Source organism: Capricornis sumatraensis, chromosome 3, assembly GCF_032405125.1.
Source record: "Capricornis sumatraensis isolate serow.1 chromosome 3, serow.2, whole genome shotgun sequence".
In the NCBI taxonomy this organism is placed as follows: Eukaryota; Metazoa; Chordata; class Mammalia; order Artiodactyla; family Bovidae; genus Capricornis; species Capricornis sumatraensis.
In genome coordinates, this window is record NC_091071.1 from 173,783,660 (window position 1) to 173,806,341 (window position 22,682).

The window sequence follows — 22,682 nt, forward strand, 5'->3', positions numbered from 1 at the left end:
GCATTCTTTACAGTCCAACTCTCACATCCATACATGATCACAGGAAAAACCATAGCCTCGACTAGACGGACCTTTGTTGGCAAAGTAATGTCTCTGCTTTTTAATATGCTGTCTAGGTTGGTTATAACTTTCCTTCCAATTAAACAATAACTCTCCATTCTCCCTTCCCCCCAACACCTTTCTGCGTTCTGCCTCTATGAATTTGACTGCCCTAGGGACTTTGTATGACTTCATATGAGTGGAAGCTTACAGTATTTGTCCTTTTGTATTTGGCTTATTTCACTCATCATAATGTCTTCAAAGTTGTAGCATGTTTCAGGATTCTGTTCCTTTTATAGCTGAATGATCTTCTGTTGTATTACATACCACAGTTTGCTTGTACACTCATCTATTGATGGACAGACACTCAGGTTGTGTGTGAGCGCTGTCACTCAGTCCTGTCCGACTCTCTGTGACCCCGTGGAGTATAGCCCGCCAGGCTCCTCTGTCCGTGGGATTCTCCAGGCAAGAATATCGGAGTGGGTTGCCATTTCCTTCTCCAGGGGATCTTCCCGACTCAGAGATTGAACCTGCATTGGCGGGTGGCTTTCCCATCATGCCACCTGGGAAGCTCTGGACACTCAGGTTGCCTCCGCTTTTACTGGAGAACAGGAAGACGGGATATGTCCTGTCTGAGCCATCAGCACAAAGGGACCACTCATGATTGTCAAATATTACAAACCAAAAAAAAGGTGTCTCTCATGACAAAAGTAGATATGTTCTTTAAGCAGACTTAGAAAATACGTATGTGAAAGAAGAAAATGAAAATCTCCTGTAATCCCATCTAAAAGAGATAATTGCTATTAACCTGGTGATAAGACTTCCCTGGCAGTCTGTGGTTAAGACTCTGAGCTTCCACTGCGGGGGGATGCAGATTCAATCCCTGGTTGGGGAACTAAGATCCTGCATGCCATGCTGTGCAGCCAAAAAAAAAATGTTTTTGAAATGATGTTACTGTTTGAATGTCTGTGATTCCCTAGAATTCATATGTTAAAATCCCAACCCCCCAATGTGACTGTATTTGGACATAGGGCCTTTAGAGAGGTAATTAAGGTTAAATAAGGTCATAAGGATGGAGCCCTGATCCAGTAGGATTAGTGTTCTTAAAGGAGATCAGTCCTGGGTGTTCATTGGAGGGACTGATGTTGAAGCTGAAGCTCCAATACTTTGGCCACCTGATGCGAAGAGCTGACTCATTGGAAAAGACCCTGATTCTGGGCAAGATTGAGGGCAGGAGGAGAAGGGGACGACAGGATGAGATGATTGGATGGCATCACCGACACAATGGACATGGGTTTGGGTGGACTCCAGGAGTTGGTGATGGACAGGGAGGCCTGGCGTGCTGCAGTTCATGGGGTCGCAAAGAGTTGGACACGACTGAGCAACTGAACTGAAGTGAAAAAACACCTCAGAACTCACTTGCTCTTTTTCCACCATGTGAGGGCTTAGCAAGAAGGTGGCTATATAAAGCCCGAAAGAGAGTTCTGGCCAGAAACCAGATTAATGGACACCTTGATCTTGGACTTTCCAGTCTCCAGGATTGTAAGAAATGAATTGCTGCTAAGTCATGTAGTCTATAGTATTTTATTATGGCAGCCTGAGCTGACTAGGAAACACGGTTATCCCTCCAGTGCATATATGTTTGTGGCCTTTTAAGCCAAAACCAAAACAGGATGATTCTTAGGTGGTGTATCTTAGGAGTTAAGAGCACAGGCATTGGAATCAGATTGATCTGGGTTCAAATCCTAGCGACGTAACTTCAGGCAGATCTCTCTCTTGTTTCTTCATCTGCAAATGGTGGTGATTACAGTATCTACCTCCAAGGACTGCTCTGAGGACCAAATTAGAAAATGCTCCTAGAGGGCCTCGGACAGCTCCTGGCATATGGTGAAAGCTGATTCAGTGGTGGTAAATTCATTTTTCACTGGACTATAGCTCCTTGAGCGAGGGAATTTTTCCGACTTGTCTGCTTTATCCCTTGTTCTCAGCACAGTACCTGGAGAATAGATGCCTAATATTTACCAAATGAGTAAACAGATGGTTCTATGAGAGCAGATAAGAGAGAGCAGCTAGCATGGTGGATGATAGCGTTATTGGCATCGTAAGGTGCTCTCCAACCTCTCAGCAGAGCACAGTGGTTGGCTGAGTGCCTGGGTACCAGTGTTCACCCACTTGGGTTTCAATTCCGGTTCTACTGGTTTCCTGATGTGCACATCTCTCTCTCTCTCTCTCTCTAAAACACACTTTAAAATACAACTCTAAAGTGGGGATAAGTATAGTACCAACCTCGGAGGATTAAATGAGGTGATCCGTGTCAAGTGCCTAAAACAGCACCTTCCTCATAGAGTTTTTATGAGGATTAAAGGAGATCATCCATGAAAACACTGGTGCTCAACAAAATGCTTTATTCCCTTGTTGTCAACATGTCTGTTACTGGTTGTCATCCTTAGATCAAACAGCAGCAAATCAAAAGCGGAGACCCCCAGAACACCCAGCAGCCCCTCAAGCCCCACGTTCACCCCCTCCGTCTGCCTCCTGGCGCCCTGCTATCTCACGGGGGACTCCGTCCGGGACAAGTGCGTGGAGATGCTCTCTGCAGCTCTGAAGGCGGATGGTGAGAGAGCCTGAACCAGTGACCAGGGAGGGAAGGGCTCCCCAAGATCTGGGAGAGGTGGTTTTTCTCCACACCACGAAAGTGGTACAAGATGCTAGAGTCCCCTATTCAAACAGGCTTCACTGCCAAGGTCATCTTCAACTGATGCCTGTGTTTCCCGAATCTCTTTTAGATGATTACAAGGACTATGGAGTCAACTGTGACAAGATGGCATCAGAAATTGAAGATCATATCCTTGAGCTGTGCCAGGGCTGTGGGTGCCTAAACTGTCCAGCAGCAGGTGTCCCAAATGCAAGGGATCCAGGAGAGGGAGTGGGCTAGGCTGTTTAGAAGCAGTACCTCATTTCATGTGGAGAGCAATCTCACAGGGAAGTTTCCCTCATTTTACAGGTGAGGCTAACTGAGGCTCAGAGCAGCTAAGTCCTTGCCAAGACTCGTCAGCTAATAGTACTGGCAGAATTGAGATTTGAACTCAGAAAGTGTGACTCTAGAACCTGAGGGTTGGGACTTCCCTAAACATCCAGTGGTTAGGACTCCACGCTTTCACTGCCAGGGGCCTGGGTTCAATCCCTTATCAGGGAACTAAGATCCCGCAAGCTGTAACAGCCAAAAAACAGGCAAAAATAAAAAGAACCAGAGGGCTCAGAGAGGCTGTGTCTTGACAGGTCTGGGTTGTGACATCATCAAGGAGGTGAGACAGAAAGAGAGGACAGCATTCCTCACTTTTAGCCTTCCCTCTCTCCCTCCTCTGAAGATAACAACTCCTGTCTTTGACCCCCCAGGTATGTACCAGGCTCTGTATCTTGGTCAGTCGACACTTTCTACCTCTGTAGATTGCCGGGAGAAATATCAATAATCTCAGATATGCAGATGACACCACCCTAATGGCAGAAAGCGAGGAGGAACTAAAGAGTCTCTTGATGAAGGTGAAAGAGGAGAGTGAGAAAGCTGACTTAAATCTCAACATCCAAAAAATGAAGATCATGGCATCAGGTAAAAAAGTGAAAACAGTGGCAGACTTCATTTTCTTGAGCTCCAGAATCACTGAGGATGGTGACTGCAGCCATGAAATTAAAAGACGCTTGCTCCTTGGAAGAAAAGCTATGACAAACCTAGGCAGCATATTAAAAAGCAGAGACATCACTTTGCCAACAAAGGTCGTTATAGTCAAAGCTATGGTTTTTCCAGTAGTCACGTATGGATGTGAGAGTTGGACCATAAAGAAGACTAAGCATCAAATAATTGATGTTTTTGAATTATGGTGCTGGAGAAGACTCTTGAGAGTTCCTTGGACAGCAAGGAGATCAAAGCAGTCAATCCTAAAGAAAATCAGTCCTGAATATTCATTGGAAAGGCTGATGCTGAAGCTGAAGCTCCAGTACTTTGGCCACCTGATGCGAAGAGTTGACTTGCTGGAAAAGACCCTGATGCTGGGAAAGATTGAGGGCAGGAGGAGAAGGGGATGATGGAGGATGAGATGGTTGGTTGGCATCACTGACTCAGTGGACCTGAGTTTGAGCAAACTCCAGGGGATAGTGAAGGATAGCAAAGCCTGGCGAGCTTCATGGGGTCACCAAGAGTCAGACAAGACTTAGTAGCTGAACAACAACAACCTCTGTTAACACTTACAACAATCTCTGTGAGGCAGGGGCTGTTGTTCCCAGTTGACAGATGAGGCAACTGAGGCTCAGGAACTACTGAGTGTCAAAGCTGAACTGAAAACCTTAGTCTTTGGATTCCATGTCCTGAGTTCTTCCCCTATACCCCATCCTCCCACCATCTAAAAGCAGCTTTGTGTAGACAGAGGAGATGACTGCTGTGTGGTCCGGTCAATTGAACTGAAAGGTTTTTGTTGCTTTTTCTGTTGTCTTGCCCGGAAAGTCCCACAGCAGAGGAGCCTGGAAGGCTACGGTCCATGGAGTTGCAGAGCTGGACAAGACTGAGTGACCAGGGGTTGCTTACTAACACTTACTTGTTGTTTTGTTTTAGCAATGCCTTGAGCTTGCTGGATCTTAGTTCCCCAATCAGGGATAGAACCCAGGACCCCTGCACTGGAAACATGGTGTTCTAACCACTGAACCACCAGGGAAGTCCCAAGATTTCTGTCTTGAGGAAAAAAGGCCTCCACACCGTGCCCCACTGAGTGAATGCATAGAATTCCTTTTACTGGAGACAAATCTTTGCATATCAAAGAAGTGTGGAGGGTGGGGACGGACTCCCCAGGGAACAGGGGTGTGAGTGTCCCACTGAGGACCTTTCCTGGCCTCTGGGCTCTACCTAGGGGCTCAGCAGGTCAGGGAAGGTACAGGGGCCAGTCTCAGAAAACAGATTTGCTTCCCTCCATCTCTTGCCTAGGAACCACCCTAATAGCCTCCAACACATCTCCTGGGAGTTCCCCTCCACCATCATTTAGTTATTAACCAGCACTTCTTGAACTAATCTCATACCTGTCCAAGTTCCCTTTCAAAATTTCTAATTAATTCAGGAACACAGAACTCGAGGCATCAGAACTATCACGAGCTTCATCTTTGTTTTTCCCAAACAGTTGTCCCTCTGAGAAGGTCCCTCCACCTTCAAGCCCGGTTAGAGACAAAAAGTGGATGACCCAGTGCATGGCCTCCGCTGCTGGCCTTTCGTCCTCTGAATTACCCTCTTCTGAAGGAAAGGCCATCAGAGCTGCACCAACAACCCTTCAGCTCTTTGTTCATAGGTGATGGGAGGTCAGAGGGAGGAGGAGTTTGGGGGCTTGAATTTCCACGTCTTAACAAAGGTAGGACCTCTTTGGAGTGACCCTGGACGAACATGGCAGCCGTGGGGCTCACAGGTGCTCATGTCGGGGTGGGGAGGAGGTCATTGGGGGCGGGAGGTCAGTGATGCCCGTGTCTGCTCCACCTCATCCTCCTCTGCGACCTTGATGAAAGGAGGCAGACTCAGGAAGAGGCGGACGAAAGGATCCTCAGCCCTGCTGTCCCCGCTTGTCAAGCACATCTCCACTTCCAAGGATCCCAAACGCAGAAGATTTTTAAACAAAACTGGGGCTTTCAAGTGCATGAGAGCATATTCTTCCTTCTCACATTTTATTGTACTATACAAACAAGAAGACAGAAAAAATAAATACCACCACCTTCCCCTCCCACCACTTGGAGCTAGCCAGCTGTGTCCGTTTATCCACATTCCCCACAGCTGCTTTCTCGTATATATAGGGGTTTTCCCAGAAAAGGCTTCATTTTCCTGATTCTTCTTGGCTTCACGGAGGCCAAGAAAGTGCGGCTGTGTTCCCTGAGCTCCTCCGGAGGAGGGAGGAGGGGGAGGGAGGAGGCCCGTCTGGGATGCAGCTTCTGGACAGAGAACTCCCTGTGGTCGGTGGCCAGGGGTGACTTCCTGCCGGGTGAGTGGAGAGGAGAGTGTTACCGTCAGGAGAGAGTCTGGCTTCCAGCCCTGCCTCTGCCGGGAATGTGCCCTGTGACCTTGAGCAAGGGCCTGTACCCTTTCTGAGCCTCAGCTTCCTCATCTGTTAATGAGCAAAGTAACTGACCAGCAATTCCCAAAGTGCGTTCCGTGATAGGTATTCCTAGAGAAAAAGAGGGGAAGGGGAGGTTGGTCTGTGTTTTAATATGCTGGGAACACCAGATGAAACAAAAGCCAATGCGTTCTTTATTGTAATACTTCCTAGAGCCTTAGACACGTGGCACCCAATCTGATGTTTTCCTCTGACAGCTGGACTTAAAAGTGCCCAGGAGCTCTTCCAAACTAGGGGGTCATCGTCATCACTATCATCTTAGCCCCTAAAGGTTGAGCATTTGAAACGCCCCAACCACCACGCTAGTGCAGCGTGCAGCTTAGCTCAGGGAATCCTCATGACAACCTGTATTTTACAGAGAGGGAAGCAGAGGCACAAAGAGGTCATGGGCTTACCTGCGGTCACACAGGAGGCTCAGACAAACCCAGACTGCCCATTCCTGGGGTCCCTGGCCCCGCAGTGCTTGTGATGACCCGATCTCACCTTGAAGGCTGTTTCCTGTCCCCGATATGTGGCTGATCCCAGATGCCCGCGTGAGGACCCTGACTTGGGCAGTCAGAGGCCGTGAAGGGGCCTGACTCCTGCCCAAGTTGGGGGTACTCACTCGGGCACGTGGGGCGAGCCACGTCCAGGGAAAGGGAGAGGTGGCCTTGGGGCTCCTCAGGCTTCAGGGACTGGCTCCCCGTCCCCCGGGCCCCCCTCTGAGTGGCTGGCTGGCCCTTGACTGTGTCACATATCTACCAGGAGCTCAAGAGCACAGACATGAAGTACCGGAACCGCGTGCGCAGCCGCATCAGCAACCTCAAGGACCCCAGGAACCCCGGCCTGAGGCGGAACGTGCTCAGCGGCGCCATCTCCGCGGGGCTCATTGCCAAGATGACGGCGGAGGTGAGGGCGGGGCCGGGGCCCCTCCAGTCTTGCCTGCGGCTACCTTAGCTAGGGACCATCTCGGACGCCCCATCCCTCAGGGCCTCTGGACTGTCAGAACAGTGAACACAGCGACCAGGTATTCAGAATTGCACTCATCGCTTCAGGCACATGGGCCAGTTTAGCTTCACAGCGACAGAGGTAGAAATGTTTACCATCTCCAGTCTTAGCGGTGGGGACACTGAAGTTCAGGGATTTCACTGATTTGCCTATGCACACAGCCAGGAAAGGGTGATGCTAGGAGCCAGACGGTTCAGCCCCAGAGCTTGTGCTCCTCCCCACCTCATCTTGTTTGCTTCTGTTTCGGCTGCGCCAGGTCTTCATTGCATTGCAAAGGCGGTGCACGGGCTGTGGCTCCGTGGCACGTGGGGTCTTAGTTCCCCTACACCTGGACCCGCCGCATGTTGTTCTCATTCAGTTGCTCAGCTGCGTCTGACTCTGCGACCTCATGGACTGCAGCACGCCAGGCTTCCCTGTCCTTCACTGTCTCCCATAGCTCGCTCAAACCAATGTCCATTGAGTCGGTAACACTATCCAACCATCTCCTCTTCTCTTTCCCCCTTCTCCTCCTGCCTTCAATATTTCCCAGCATCAGGGTCTTTTCCAATGAGTGGGCTCATCGCATCAGGTGGCCAAAGTATTGAAGCTTCAGCTTTAGGATCTCCTTTAGGATGGACTGGTTGCATCTCCTTGCAGTCCAAGGGACTCTCAAGAGTCTTCTCCAACACCACAGTTCAAAAGCATCAATTCTTCGGTGCTCAGCTTTCTTTATAGTCCAACTATCACATCCATACATAACCACTGGAAAAACCATAGCTTTGACCAGATGGACCTTTGTTGGCAAAGTAATGTCTCTGCTCTTTTAATATGCTGTCTAGGTTGGTCATAGCTTTTCTTCCAAGGAGCAAGCATCCCCCACGTAGGAAGGCAGCTTCTTAAAGACTGGGCCTCCAGGGAAGTCCCTCCTCCCTGCTTTGTGATCTGCCTCCCTCTTCTGCCTCGTTCAATCCTACATCTCATTCCCCAGCTCTGGGCCCAAGCCTGAATTGGAGCCCCTGACTCTATGGAGCACAGCAGACATGTATACAAATATGTTTCATTCAGAGGTGGTGGCTGCCATGATAGAGCCACTGTGGGAACTTAATAGGAGGGAAGGATTGACCCAGAGTGAAGGGGTCAGTAAGGAAAGGAAAAGGGAACAAGCCTGTTTGAAGGAATATGTGCAGTGGTTAGGAGCTCGGGGCCTGCACCAAACTGCCCTGGTTTGACTTCTGCCTCTGCCACTGAGCTATGTGATCTTAGACCAGCCACTTAACTGCTCTATGCCTCAGTTTTCTCATCTGTAAATTGGGAATAACAGCTATCTCATGAAGGACAGAATGAGTTAACATATGTAAAGTGTTTAAAGGGGCTTCCCTGGTGGCTCAGAGGTTAAAGCATCTGCCTGCAATGTGGGAGACCTGAGTTTGATCCCTGGGTTGGGAAGATCACCTGGAGAAGGAAATGGCAACCCACTCCAGTATTCTTGCCTGGAGAATTCCATGGATGGAGGAGCCTGGTGGGGTACAGTCCACAGGGTTGCAAAGAGTCAGACATGACTGAGCGACTTCACTTAAAGTGTTTAAAAGGTCAAGACAAGTAAAGCCCTCCCCAGAATTAGTATATGCCAGGCCCATTTGATGGACAGGAGTTTGAGCAAGCTCCAGAAGTTGGTGATAGATGGGGAAGCCTGGCTTGCTACAGTCCATGGGGTCGCAGAGTCGGATACGACTGAGTGGCCGAACTGAACTGAACTGAGGCCCGTTCACCAGCCAATTCATGTAACCCTCATCACAGTGAAATATTATCCCCACTTTATGGCTGAGAAAACTGAGGCCACACTCAACTCATAAGTGATGATGAGGATTTGATCCCAGATCTGTTTATTTCAGAGTCTGTCTCAGAAAGACCTTTGCACACCCTCAAGTATGAGTAGCTCTTTGCTGCCAGCACTCAGGGGATTCCCTGAAAGCACACAGCGAGGGCATAGCTAAAGTGCCACTAAATCCAAGAGCCCCAGAGAAGGGGCAGGGACATGTCTTGGAGTCTGGATGTGCCTCCGTGTGTTTGGTGTTGGAGGCGTAGTGCGTGTGTGGGGGGTGGGTGTGTGGCATGTGTGAGGTGGTATGGATGTGTGGTGTGTGTAGTTGATATAGTGTGCGTAGGTATGTGGTGTATGTGCTATATAACGTGCGCTGTGCTTGCTCAGTCGCTCAGTCGTGTCTTCCTCTGCAACCCCATGGACTGTAGCCCGCCAGGCTCCTCTGTCCATGGAACTTTCCAGACAAGAATTTTGGAATAGTTTTCCATACCTTTCTGTAGGGGATCTTCCTGACCCAGGGATCCAACCCATCTCCTGCATTGCAGGCAGATTCTTTACCAGCTGAGCCACAAGGGAAGCCCCTCAACCCCAGCTTTAGGATAAAAATGGGAAACCTGGCACAGGTGAAAAAGCATTGACTTTTTGCTTAGTTTAAAATATCTTTTTCGGCCAGTAACAACATATACCGAGGGTTACACATGCAACTTGGCTTAACAGTATCCTCTTTCCTTGTGAGGTGGCACTGCAACTTAAATGGGAACCCAGCCTGCGTTTCCGTCTGTCTCTCACTCTGTGGCTCTGGGGTCCCTTTGCCTCTGTGTGTGAGTGTATCATAAGAATGCTATCATCAGAGTGTCTTACAGACAGTTGCAGAGACATTGGGAAACCAGCCCTGGAAAACCAACAGCAAGGTGTAGACGTGAGTGTGAGCCAAGCCTGGCAAGTTCCCAGAAGCCGGAGGCTGGGACAGAGCTGGGTGCCTGAACTAGGACAAAGGCTCCAGAAGTCTCAGCAAAGTAACCAGCCAACTCTGGCCCCATCCAAGGACTATTCGCTAGAACAGGGCAAGAGAATCAGGTGATCAACAGGCCCAAGAAGAGGCTGACCAGGCCAAGGACAGCAAGCCAGGACCACCCCAGGCCTCCCCAGGGACTGCCAGTGCCAGCCACCGAAGGGCCCCTGCCAGCAACCCAGGGAACAGAGGTCCAGGGGGCCTTCTTCTTGGGGTCAGCTTCTACTCTAGGCAGGAAATTTCTATAAGAAATAGAGGATCGGGGCTTCCCTGGTGGCTCAGTGATAAAGAATCCACCTGCAATTAGGTTTGATCCCTAATCCGGGAAGCCCCCTCATGCTGAGGAGCAGCTAAGCCTGTGGGCCACAACTATTGAGCCTGTGCTCTAGGGCCCAGGAACCGCAACTACTGAATCCTGTGTGCGCCCTAGAGCCCATGGCCTGCAGCAAAAGAAGCCACTGCAATGAGAAGCCCAGGCACCACAATGGGAGAGTAGCCCTCACTCACCACAACTGGGGAAAAGCCTTCGTAACAACGAAGACCTAGCACAGCCAAAATAAAATAATGAAATACAGGATCATTTTTGCTCCAATAAGAAAAATAACAGCTTGGACTGCAAAGAAAGCTGAGTGCTGAGGAATTGATGCTTTTGAACTGTGGTGTTGGAGAAGACCCTTGAGAGTCCCTTGGACTGCAAGGAGATCCAACCAGTTCATTCTGAAGGAGATCAGTCCTTGGAGGGACTGATGTTGAAGCTGAAACTCCATTACTTTGGCCATCTGATGCAAAGAACTGACTCACTGCAAAAGACCCTCATGCTGGGAAAGATTGAGGACAGGAGAAGGGGATGACAGAGGATGAGATTGTTGGATGGCATCACCAACTTGATGGACATGAGGTTGAGTACACTCTGGGAGTTTGTGATGGATAGGGAGGCCTGGTGTGCTGCAGTCCATGGGGTTGCAAAGAGTTGGACACGACTGAGCAACTGAAATGAACTGAACTGAACAGGACCACTGTTGCTCCAATAAGAAAAATAACAGCTTGGGGTTGGGCTGCCTACTATGCTGTGGCTCAGAAGACAGGGGCTCCCATCAGAGAGAGCCTGGTGAAGCGGATCCCCACATGTGACTGGCCATCCCTCTCTGCCTCCTGGGTCTCCCTAACTCCCTTTCTATATCTCTTTCCTGGTCCACCTGATGCCCTCATGCTTCCTTCGTCTGGCTTTTCCTCTCACATCCAGGTGATTCAGAGAACGGGGTGGATTCTGAGATACCGTTAGAACTATTGAGTGGATACATTGACAGCCTGCAGGGAGAGGGGTTTTGTCTGCTCCCAGCGTCAAGGCCAGTGCCTGCTGTGTCTTAAGTGCTCAACAAATATGTTTCAAATTCACCTTGTAGGTGACGTGAAGATCCAGTGTCATTGCTTACTTCCCTCATTTTCAACTTTATTTTTCATATTACTGTACAGACTCCCAAGACGGGCGGGTCATGGTGGAGAGGTCTGACAGAATGTGGTCCACTGGAGAAGGGAATGGCAAACCACTTCAGTATTCTTGCCTTGAGAACCCCATGAACAGTATGAAAAGGCAAAATGATAGGATGCTGAAAGAGGAACTCCCCAGGTCAGTAGGTGCCCAACACGCTACTGGAAATCAGTGGAGAAATAACTCCAGAAAGAATGAAGGGATAGAGCCAAAGCAAAAACAATACCCAGCTGTGGATGTGACTGGTGATAGAAGCAAGGTCTGATGCTGTAAAGAGCAGTATTGCATAGGAACCTGGAATGTCAGGTCCATGAATCAAGGCAAATTGGAAGTGGTCAAACAAGCGATGGCAAGAGTGAACATCGACATTCTAGGAATGAGCGAACTAAGGTGGACTGGAATGGGTGAATTTAACTCAGATGACCATTACATCTACTACTGTGGGCAGGAATCCCTCAGAAGAAATGGAGTAGCCATCATGGTCAACAAAAGAGTGCAAAATGCAGTACTTGGATGCAATCTCAAAAACGATAGAATGATCTCTGTTCATTTCCAAGGCAAACCATTCAATATCACAGTAATCCAAGTCTATGCCCCAACCAGTAACGCTGAAGAAGCTGAAGTTGAACGGTTTTATGAAGACCTACAAGACGTTTTAGAACTAACACCCAAAAAAGATGTCCTTTTCATTATAGGGGACTGGAATGCAAAAGTAGGAAGTCAAGAAACACCTGGAGTAACAGGCAAATTTGGCCTTGGAATGCGGAATGAAGCAGGGCAAAGACTAATAGAGTTTTGCCAAGAAAATGCACTGGTCATAGCAAACACCCTCTTCCAACAACACAAGAGAAGACTCTACACATGGACATCACCAGATGGTCAACACTGAAATCAGATTGATTATATTCTGTGCCAAAGATGGAGAAGCTCTATACAGTCAACAAAAACAAGACCAGGAGCTGACTGGCTCAGATCATGAACTCCTTATTACCAAATTCAGACTCAAATTGAAGAAAGTAGGGAAAACCGCTAGACCATTCAGGTATGACCTAAATCAAATCCCTTATGATTATACAGTGGAAGTGAGAAATAAATTTAAGGGCCTAGATCTGATAGATAGAGTGCCTGATGAACAATGGAATGAGGTTCGTGACATTGTACAGGAGACAGGGATCAAGACCAACCCCATGGAAAAGAAATGCAAAAAAGCAAAATGGCTGTCTGGGGAGGCCTTACAAATAGCTGTGACAAGAAGAGAGGCAAAAGGCAAAGGAGAAAAGGAAAGATATAAGCATCTGAATGCAGAGTTCCAAAGAATAGCAAGAAGAGATAAGAAAGTCTTCTTCAGAGATCAATGGAAAGAAATAGAGGAAAACAACAGAATGGGAAAGACTAGAGATCTCTTCAAGAAAATTAGAGATACCAAGGGAACATTTCACGCAAAGATGGGCTCAAAGGACAGAAATGGTCTGGACCTAACAGAAGCAGAAGATATTAAGAAGAGGTGGCAAGAATACACAGAAGAACTGTACAAAAAAGATCTTCACGACCCAGATAATCACGATGGTGTGATCACTCATCTAGAGCCAGACATCCTGGAATGTGAAGTCAAGTGGGCCTTAGAAAGCATCACTATGAACAAAGCTAGTGGGGGTGATGGAATTCCAGTGGAGGTATTTCAAATCCTAAAAGATGATGCTGTGAAAGTGCTGCACTCAATATGCCAGCAAATTTGGAAAACTCAGCAGTGGCCACAGGACTGGAAAAGGTCCGTTTTCATTCCAATTCCAAAGAAAGGCAATGCCAAAGAATGCTCAAACTACCGCACAATTGCACTCATCTCACGTGCTAGTAAAGTAATGCTCAAAATTCTCCAAGCCAGGCTTCAGCAATATGTGAACTGTGAACTTCCTGATGTTCAAGCTGGTTTTAGAAAAGGCGGAGGAACCAGAGATCAAATTGCCAACATCCGCTGGATCATGGAAAAAGCAAGAGAGTTCCAGAAAAACATCTATTTCTGCTTTATTGACTATTCCAAAGCCTTTGACTGTGTGGATCACAATAAACTGTGGGAAATTCTTCAAGAAATGGGCATACCAGACCACCTGACCTGCCTCTTGAGAAACCTGTATGCAGGTCAGGAAGCAACAGTTAGAACTGGACATGGAACAACAGACTGGTTCCAAATAGGAAAAGGAGTACATCAAGGCTGTATATTGTCACCCTGCTTATTTAACTTCTATGCAGAGTACATCATGAGAAACGCTGGACTGGAAGAAACACAAGGTGGAATCAAGATTGCCGGGAGAAATATCAATCACCTCAGATATGCAGATGACACCACCCTTATGGCAGAAAGTGAAGAGGAACTAAAAAGCCTCTTGATGAAAGTGAAAGAGGAGAGCGAAAAAGTTGGCTTAAAGCTCAACATTCAGAAAACGAAGATCATAGCATCCGGTCTCATCACTTCATGGGAAATAGATGGGGAAACAGTGGAAACAGTGTCAGACTTTATTTTTTTGGGCTCCAAAATCACTGCAGATGGTGATTGCAGCCATGAAATTAAAAGACGCTTACTCCTTGGAAGAAAAGTTATGACCAACCTAGATAGCATATTCAAAAGCAGAGACATTACTTTGCCGACTAAGGTCAGTCTAGTCAAGGCTATCATTTTTCCTGTGGTCATGTATGGATGTCAGAGTTGGACTGTGAAGAAGGCTGAGCGTGGAAGAATTGATGCTTTTGAACTGTGGTGTTGGAGAAGACTCTTGAGAGTCCCTTGGACTGCAAGGAGATCCAACCAGTCCATTCTGAAGGAGATCAGCCCTGGGATTTCTTTGGAAGGAATGATGCTAAAGCTGAAACTCCAGTACTTTGGCCACCTCATGTGAAGAGTTGACTCATTGGAAAAGACTCTGATGCTGGGAGGGATTGGGGGCAGGAGGAGAAGGGGACGACAGAGGATGAGATGGGTGGATGGCATCACTGACTCGATGGATGTGAGTCTGAGTGAAGTCCGGGAGTTGGTGATGGACAGGGAGGCCTGGCATGCTGCGATTCATGGGCTCGCAAAGAGTCGGACACGACTGAGCGACTGAACTGAACTGAACTGTACTGTACTGACTCCATGTGTCTTTGATGTGCTTCCTAAATAAGGCAGGCAAAGATAGGTAAATGGATTGGTGAGTGGGTAGATTTTTTTTTCCTGTTCTCTCTCTCTCTTTTAATTGAAGTTTTGTTGATTTCCTGGTCTGTTTCTTAGCTGGAACAGTCTGACCCTGGCCTGGTCCCCCACATTCCTCACCTTGAACCCACCCCAAATACCCTTCCCCAAACATGTTAGTCTTGTCCTCTGATCTCCCACATCTATTATTTTCTTCCTCTGGAATGTGCCATGCCCCTTGGGAAGTTGTGCTTATCTTTCAAGTCTGGTGAAGGTGTCAATTTCTTTAATGAGCCTCCCTGCCCCCAGGCAGTTAGCCACTAGTCAGGCTTTCCCTGCACTTTGCAGGCCTTTGCTTTAGTTCCAAAGACCCTGATGCTGGGAAAGATTGAGGGCAGGAGGAGAAGGGGGTGACAGAGGATGACATGGTTGGATGGCACCACCGACTCAATGGACGAGTCTGAGCCAACTCTAGAAGTAGTGAAGGACAGGGAAGCCTGGTGTGCTGCAGTCCATGGGGTCGCAGAGTCAGACACCACTGAGCAACTGAACAACAACACTATCTTGCAATCTTAGGTGAATGCTTGGCTCTTTGACTAGATATCATTACCTGGAGACAGGAACCAAATCATATCTTAGTCCACAGGGCTTAGGGGCGGTGGTGGACTGTCCGTGCCTCCCAGCTCCAGAGAGACGATTGTGTGTAGCTATTCCCAACTCTGCGTTCAGTTACCTCACATTAGTAGCTGGAGAGGCTGTGGTGGGATTGTTTACACCATGGAAATTGGTAGATGCTACAAATCAGCCACCCGCTGTGGCCAAAGCCAGTTCACCAGCATGTCAGTGCTATGAAAGGCATTCAAGGGATTCATATCCAATACACTTGGAAAGAACAAATATATTATGCTCTGGAAAGTCCCCCAACATTAAAGTCAGTTGCTTTTTGCTGATACAGCCTGAGGTTGACTTGTGGGCTTTCCTAGTGGCTCAGCAGGAAAGAATCCACCTGTAGGCAGGAGCTGCGGGAACTGTGGGTTCGATCTCTGGGTCAGAAAGAGCCTCTGGAGAAGGAAATGGCAACCCATTCCAGTTTTCTTACCTGGGAAATCCTATGGACAGAAGAGCCTGGCAGGCTACGGTCTACGGGGTTGCAAAGAGTCGGATACAACTGAGCATGATGACTTGTTTTGTATATACCCCTGCCATTGGTTAGGACCTAGTCCTTGCATTCGACACAGGAGATAAGCATTCGTGTACACAGGATAACTTGGGGGCACTAGTAAAAATGCATATTCCTGGGCCTGCCCTAGAGTTTTGGATTCATAGGAATCTGCATTTTATCAGGAAACACAATTGGTTATAATGCAGAAATCAGCACACAAAAATTGTTTGACCTTTGCGCCAACTCTGTTCTCCACGGTTTAAGGGGTCAGGCTAAATGGTAGTAATTGAAATGTTTAGCCAGTGCCAAATGCTCTTTTTTTTTTTTTTTTAATTTGGTAAATGCCACAAGGTGTGTAGGATCTCAGCTTCCCGAGGAACGAACCTTGTCCACAGCAGTGAAAGCACCAAGTCCTAACCAGTGGACCACCAAGGAACTCCCTAGATTCTCTTTTAACATTAGGTTCCGGGAATTCCCTGGCAGTCCAGTGGTTAGCACTCCACACTTCCACTTCAGGGAGCATGGCTTCCACCCCTGGGCAGGGAACTAAGATTCTACATGCTATGTGCTGAAGCCAAAAAAAAAAAAAAATTAGCTTCAGCCATCTTCCTCCCCCTAAACCGAGGCTAACTAGAGCTCTCTCCAGCTTGAGTGTCTCCCTCTCTTCTGGAAGAAGGTCAAGGCAAGTCAGATGTCTAGGGAGACAGACAAAACAAAAGGGGAGGGCCTGAATAATGCAGAGACTGGGTGTCTACAGGGAGCTGACAAGAGATGGGAGGCTCTATTCTATAGGAACGTTATAGAAAAACATGTTCCATGATGCAGTCACAGTTGAGCAGTCAGTGGTGTGAACCTCAGGAGCCTCAGGTCCTGCTTGGGTGGGGTAGCCGCAGTAAGTTATAGAGAGTTGAGGCCAAGGTTCCCACCAGGCAGATTGGCCTGGCTGAATGGTGATCACAGCTCAGACAGGCTTTCAGTCAAGTCCAGCCCGGAAGGACAAGGGGAACATCACAGATCACGGGGTCAGTGGTCAAATAAGCTTAAGCAGGAAGGTTCAGGCAGGTTCCTGAGGTCCTTGGCTGGCACTGTGAGTGCCAGAGCTCAGGAAATGTACACAAGATTGTTGACTCTGGGTGGACGCTGTCTGTCTTGTGTTCTCCCGTACTTACCCTGCTGTACTTGGCCTGGTCAGAGCCCGGGGTTTGACCTGCCACCCAGAGGCAGAACGGGGACTCCTCTGGTAAAGCCTTGCCCCAGCCAGGACAGGGCCAGGCTTCCCTCCAGTCCAGAATGTCCCCCTCCCTCTGTTCAAGCTCCCTGAAACCCAGGTGTGGGGTAGGGCTCCTGGGGGCTCCCTAGCCCTGAAGGGCACACTCCTTTTTCTCCAGGAAATGGCCAGCGATGAGCTGAGGGAACTGAGGAATGCCATGACCCAAGAGGCCATCCGTGAGCACCAGATGGCCAAGACAGGCGGCACCACCACCGACCTCTTCCAGTGCAGCAAATGCAAGAAGAAGAACTGCACCTATAACCAGGTATGGCATGGGGTCGGGGGACCAGAAAGAGCTGAGGGACAAGCCAGCAGGGAGAAGGGGCTACAACGCTAGGCTGCGGAGAGGGGCACGTCTTGGTTCACCAGCATGATACATCTGTGGCTTCTAGAAAAGATGCAGAGAGAAGCACCCAGAGAGAAGCACCCAGATCTGTGTGAGGTGCGACCAGATCTGTCCTGCAGCCAGCATAAGAAGGACCAGACCTACAGGGGGCACAGAACTTCTGCAGAGTCACAGATGGTTGGAAGAGAACTTGGCAATAAAAACTCTGCTTCCTCACTTCACACACAGGGAGACTGAGGTCCAGAGGGGACAGGCTTTGTCTAAAGCGGCAAAGAGGGTTAGTGGCAGAGAGAATAATAAGCCCAGATCCAGACCTTTCTGCCTCCAGTCCAGCCAACTTGGTGGTAAAGCCTAAGGGCCTGAGCCCTGAGCCTTGAGGGTGAAGACCACTGCCCTGGCCTGGCCTCCTGTTTCTGGGTTACACATGTTATGCCCTTGAGGCACCAATATTCTAGGATTAGTGCTCTGTTATTCTAGAACTCTATTCATTCCCCCATCTGCTTGTCAAGCAAGCACCTTGCCCCTGGGGACATGTGGCTGCAGCAGAAATATAGTAGTCAGCCCTGCCTTCCAGGAGTCCCTTGGAGAATTCCCATGCCGGAATCCAAAGATGTGTGTGCAGGTTCCTGTTCTCGGCAGAGTTCTCTCTCCTGGGGTGTCATTGCTCTGCAGTGACAAGGCCGTGTTGTGCTGTGTCCTCCTGGCCCGCGGCTGGGCATGCTCATTAGCCAGGGACTCCCTCCCACCCCACAGACACCAGCTGACACCATTCACAGCTAAGAGTCTGCAAAGCCACAACTTGCTACATGTCATAGCCGTCCAGGGTGGGCTGCAGAAAATCAGAACAGCAGTTGTTAAATCCAGAAATGCCCGGGATTTGCTGAGGCAGACCTGGTTTCTGCACCTGAACGGTCTAGTTAAAGGGATAAGAGACCAGAAAACAACACTGAATATCCCCCATGACCTTCAAATCCTCTTTCCTCTCCGGGCTTCTGTTCTTCCACCTGTAAAATGAAGAAGAAATAAATGGAATGATCCCTAAGCATGCTTCCACCTCACTCAGTTCTGATCCGAGAGGTACATCCAATAGGATGTGTTCATTTTTCCTGTAGGAGATGAGTCTTGAAGCAAGAGAAGACAGATCAGTCAGTTCAGAAGGATCAACAAGAAGAGTGCAGAGGTCAGGCTGAGCCAGTGAGATACAGGAAGGGAGCCGATAGGCCTGCGATGAGAGAGGAAAACATATGCACACCCAGTGGAGAGCTCAGTGATGAGGGCACTGCCAAAGTGCTGTGGGAATAACAGCGCCCACCTCTGCGATTTGACCTACTTCTATAGTGGGGGCCATGGCAGGTCCAAGAGCAGGGGGGTGATGTCACGAGTGGGCCCGCTCTCTTTTCTCTCAGGTGCAGACACGCAGCGCTGATGAGCCCATGACGACCTTTGTCTTATGCAACGAGTGTGGCAATCGCTGGAAGGTCTGTATGTCTGTATCTTTCTTCCTCCCCTGTCATCCTCAGGAGCTGCCCCACTTAAGAAGTAGTAGGCCCACAGCCCCAAATGGGGGCTGGCGGGGGGCGGTTTTGCCAGCCTGCACAGAGCAGGTCTGCAGAGCTGGAGATAGTGGTGCATTGTTGGGAAGGCAAGGCCAGAGGACACGTGTGTGTGTGTGTTTTCGTTTTGGAAAGCACCCAGCCAGGGTGGGAACAGTAGCCGGCATTTTATCACAGGATGGGCAAGTCTGTCATTTGAACACAGATGGAATCAGCCTCCTGAGATCCCAGGGGTTGCGGGGAGCGGGGGGGGCGGGGGGTGGGAAGGAAAAACAATAGCCCTCTGCACTTGGACCACACCTCTCTGCAAAGTGCTTCCACAGATGCTATTTCCTTTGAGCCCAGTCACAGCCAGGGAGGTGGGGACGACTGAGCCCTGTCAAATGGGCACTGCTCTCAAATGCACCCAGGTCGTCCTCCCCTCCTAAGGCAGCTCTGAAAAAGCCTTACATTACCCCAGGCTGTAACCCAGGCAGCCCCAGCACCCACAAAAGCGGCAGTTTTGTTTTCAGGCATGGGAGCCAAGCAAAGGCTGCTCCTGGAGTGCTCCTTCCCACCTCATCTTCTGAACCACCGAGTGTGGTCACATGATTAATGTCCCCTTCCAGTGCCATCTGATTTGCATGCGTGCTGTGTGAGGTCTGGGTCACCGGGCAGCCGGCAGGTTGTAAGGTACTTAGCAAGGACTGAGCATGAGGCTGGGAGTCAGGAGCCCTGGTTTCCGTCTCCACTCTGCCCTACTCGCTGTGTGACCCTGAGCATGTCACCCACCTCCCTGAGCTAAAGGGTGATGCTAACACCTTTCTCCCGGGCTGATTATGAAGACTATCACATACACACACATGCTTTGCAGCAACTACGAGAAATGTTCTTTCATAATATTACTCTCACTTTGAGATGAGGAAATTAGCTACTGAAATGGTTAACGAGCATAAAGTCTCAGGGTTTGGAGCACAGAAAGACAGTGCTCCAAATTCCTGATCGATTGACCTTTCTATGACTTTATGAAGGGCCTTGATGGCCCTGGGGCCTCATAAGAACTGCCATGTTTTTTTAGGGTAAAAGTCAGATGATTATGTATTTTCTTCTTTCATTCACCTGTTGAGCACTTAGAGGTGAAGCCAGGATAATGGCCTACTGGTTTCAAGCATGGGCTTGGGTATCAGGCTCAAATCCTAGCTTTATCACTCACAAAGTGACTTTGCCAAGTGCCCTGAACTCTCTAGGCCTGGATTTCCTCATCTATAAAATAAGGGTAGGAATATAGCCCACAGAGCTATTTTGAGGATTAGAGAAGGTAATATATGTAAAAAGTTAACAGGGCCTCTGACAGCTTAAATGGTATCTTTGTCAAATTAGGGAAAGGTGTTCTTCCTCCAGATAGATGTAGCTTTGCACTTGGGTCCAGAACTTGGGAAACAGCAGGGATGGAGTTTCAGCCCAAACCTGCTCCTGTGGGGAGGCTCTCTTGTGAACAACCTGTACAACCACACAAAAAAGTCCTGAGCATATATGTGCCTGCTACATAGAAACCACCATTCTTATTATTCAGTTGTTACCTGTTAGTATTATGGGAACTTGCAAGTCATTTAACCTGTCTGAACTGCTTCTTTCCCTGTGAAAATGCAAGTATTATAATGGTGCTTATCTCACAGGGTAACTATGAGGAGGAAATGAGTTAATATATGTTAATACTGGTTAGCCCAGAGTAACTGCTCAATAAATAGGAGCTTTTGTGAGTGTTACTGTTGGGCAAACGACATTATACATGCTCCAAAACCAGCTCCTCCTCCCTGATTCCCAGAGAGAAACTGGAATTTGGAAGTTGGAGAGGCAGGTCCCACTAGAGGTGGCAGCTACGTGGCTTCGGACAAAATTTCCAAGTAGTGTCCGCTGCCATGTGGGATGCCTACTGTCTAACCAAGCTGTGAGTAATAATCATGGTGATGTTTCTGACCATAAATTGAGAGCCCACCACACGTCCGGCATCAAATTTCCATTCATTGCTTGATTATCTTTTTCTTCACGGACCAGCATTATGGTCCCATTTTACAGATGAGTGATCTGTTCAGGGTTGCACCACTAATAGAGACAGGGCGGGGATCTGGACTGGTCTGTGTGGCTCCAGGCTTCCCAGGTGGCTCCGAGGTAAAGAATCTGCCTGCCAACGTAGGAGATGCAGGTTCGATCCCTGGGCTGGGAAGATCCCCTGGAGGAGGAAACGGCAACCCACTCCAGTGTTGCCTGAAAAATCCCACGGACTGAGGAGCCTGGCGGGCTACAGTCTACGGGGTCACAGAGTTAGACACTGAGTGAATGAACACAATCCTGTGTGGCTCCAGACCCCACCTCCCCTTTCACGTCCCCTCCACGTGCCTTTACCCTCTTTGAGTGGTGCAAAGAAAGTTCTAAAACGCTGTTGCCTTCTTGGTTTTGTAGTTCTGCTGACAGAACCACCAACCGGGATTTCAGTGAACAAGGTGAGGAAGAACAGAGAGAAACCACCAAGCCCTTTGTAAACTGGAGAAAAATAAAAATTAAAATGAAGAGAAATGCTGAACTCTGAATGGGGCATTAGGGACCAGAGGGAGAATTCTTTTGCAAATTAATAATCATTTATCAATAGGGATGGGCTTCCCAGGTGACTCAGTAGGTAAAGAATCCCCCTTTTGATTCAGGAGTTGCAGGAGACGTGGGTTCGATCCCTGGGTCGGGAAGATCTGCTGGAGGAGGAAATGGCAACCCACTCCAGTATTGTTGCCTGGAAAATTCCGCAGAGGAGCCTGGTGGGCTTCAGTCAGTGGGGTCACAAAGGGTTGGACACAGCTGAGCAGAGTACAGCAGGAGCACACTGATGGGCACCGGCTAATGGGGGAGGCTAACTGGGGTGTGATTCTAAGCCCATGTGGACAGACCTCTTGCGGAAACTCAAGACTTCAGAGCCCCAGAGCTAAGGTGCAGTACATTTGACAGTAGCTGGCAGACCTTTGCTTTGAGTCCCTTCCCTCACATCTGAACCTCTCAGCCTTTTCTGAGTTGAAAAATACCAGACTGACTCAGATCTTACCCACTCCACTGTGAGTCACACGTGCGGAACAGTTGGCACACGGCATCACATTTGGCTGAGGCAGACATGACTTCCACACTGTGTAGGAAGATCTCTTCCCCGCCCCTCATCTCTTCTCAAATGCTCTGGTCTTCCCTGTTCCTAGCTGATCTGGGGGCAGGGCTCTGAGGACTCCAGACCTGGTCCCTCTAGGCAGGCCATACATCATCTTGAGCTCAGGGTTTCTGAGTGAAAAAGCAGTGCCTGAGTTTGGCGGCCCCTGGGAGATCCTGAGCCTTGGAACACATCCAGGCCCAGGCAATGCGTTCCTCACCACTCTGTTGTGGCCTGAGCTACAGAGGAAGTCTGCAGGGCACAAGGCCCCTGTTGTGCTTCTCCCACGATGAAGCTGGCTTGCTTTTTAAGCCAATAGGAAACTTGAGGCAAAGCTGGAAGCTTCTGAAAAAGCCCTGGGAGCAGGTCTGTGCATCTGTCCTGAGTCTCAGTCTCTCACTGTCCCTGGCCTTCCAGCAGCCCTGGGCTGAGCCTCCTGGACACTTGTTTCCTGAAATAGCTAACTCGTAAGAGCTTGTGAAGCAATAAGAGGCTTCCCGGGTGGCTCAGTGGTAAAGAATCCACCTGCCAATGCAGGATACACGGCTTCGATCCCTGGGTCAGGA

The 22,682-nt window shown here is 49.0% G+C and overlaps 1 protein-coding gene across 1 annotated transcript in view; it reads left to right on the top strand.

Moving 5' to 3' along the window:
* Positions 1 to 21,495, top strand: part of TCEA3 (transcription elongation factor A3) — a 46,877-nt gene extending 25,382 nt beyond the window's left edge. The window contains exons 6-11 of the mRNA XM_068968705.1: positions 2,490 to 2,653; positions 2,826 to 2,882; positions 6,907 to 7,061; positions 17,176 to 17,322; positions 18,810 to 18,881; positions 21,396 to 21,495. Coding sequence (XP_068824806.1) covers positions 2,490 to 2,653; positions 2,826 to 2,882; positions 6,907 to 7,061; positions 17,176 to 17,322; positions 18,810 to 18,881; positions 21,396 to 21,404 — 604 coding nt within the window. The 3' untranslated portion in view covers positions 21,405 to 21,495. The remainder of the gene's footprint in view (positions 1 to 2,489; positions 2,654 to 2,825; positions 2,883 to 6,906; positions 7,062 to 17,175; positions 17,323 to 18,809; positions 18,882 to 21,395) is intronic.
* Positions 21,496 to 22,682: the final 1,187 nt, after the last annotated feature.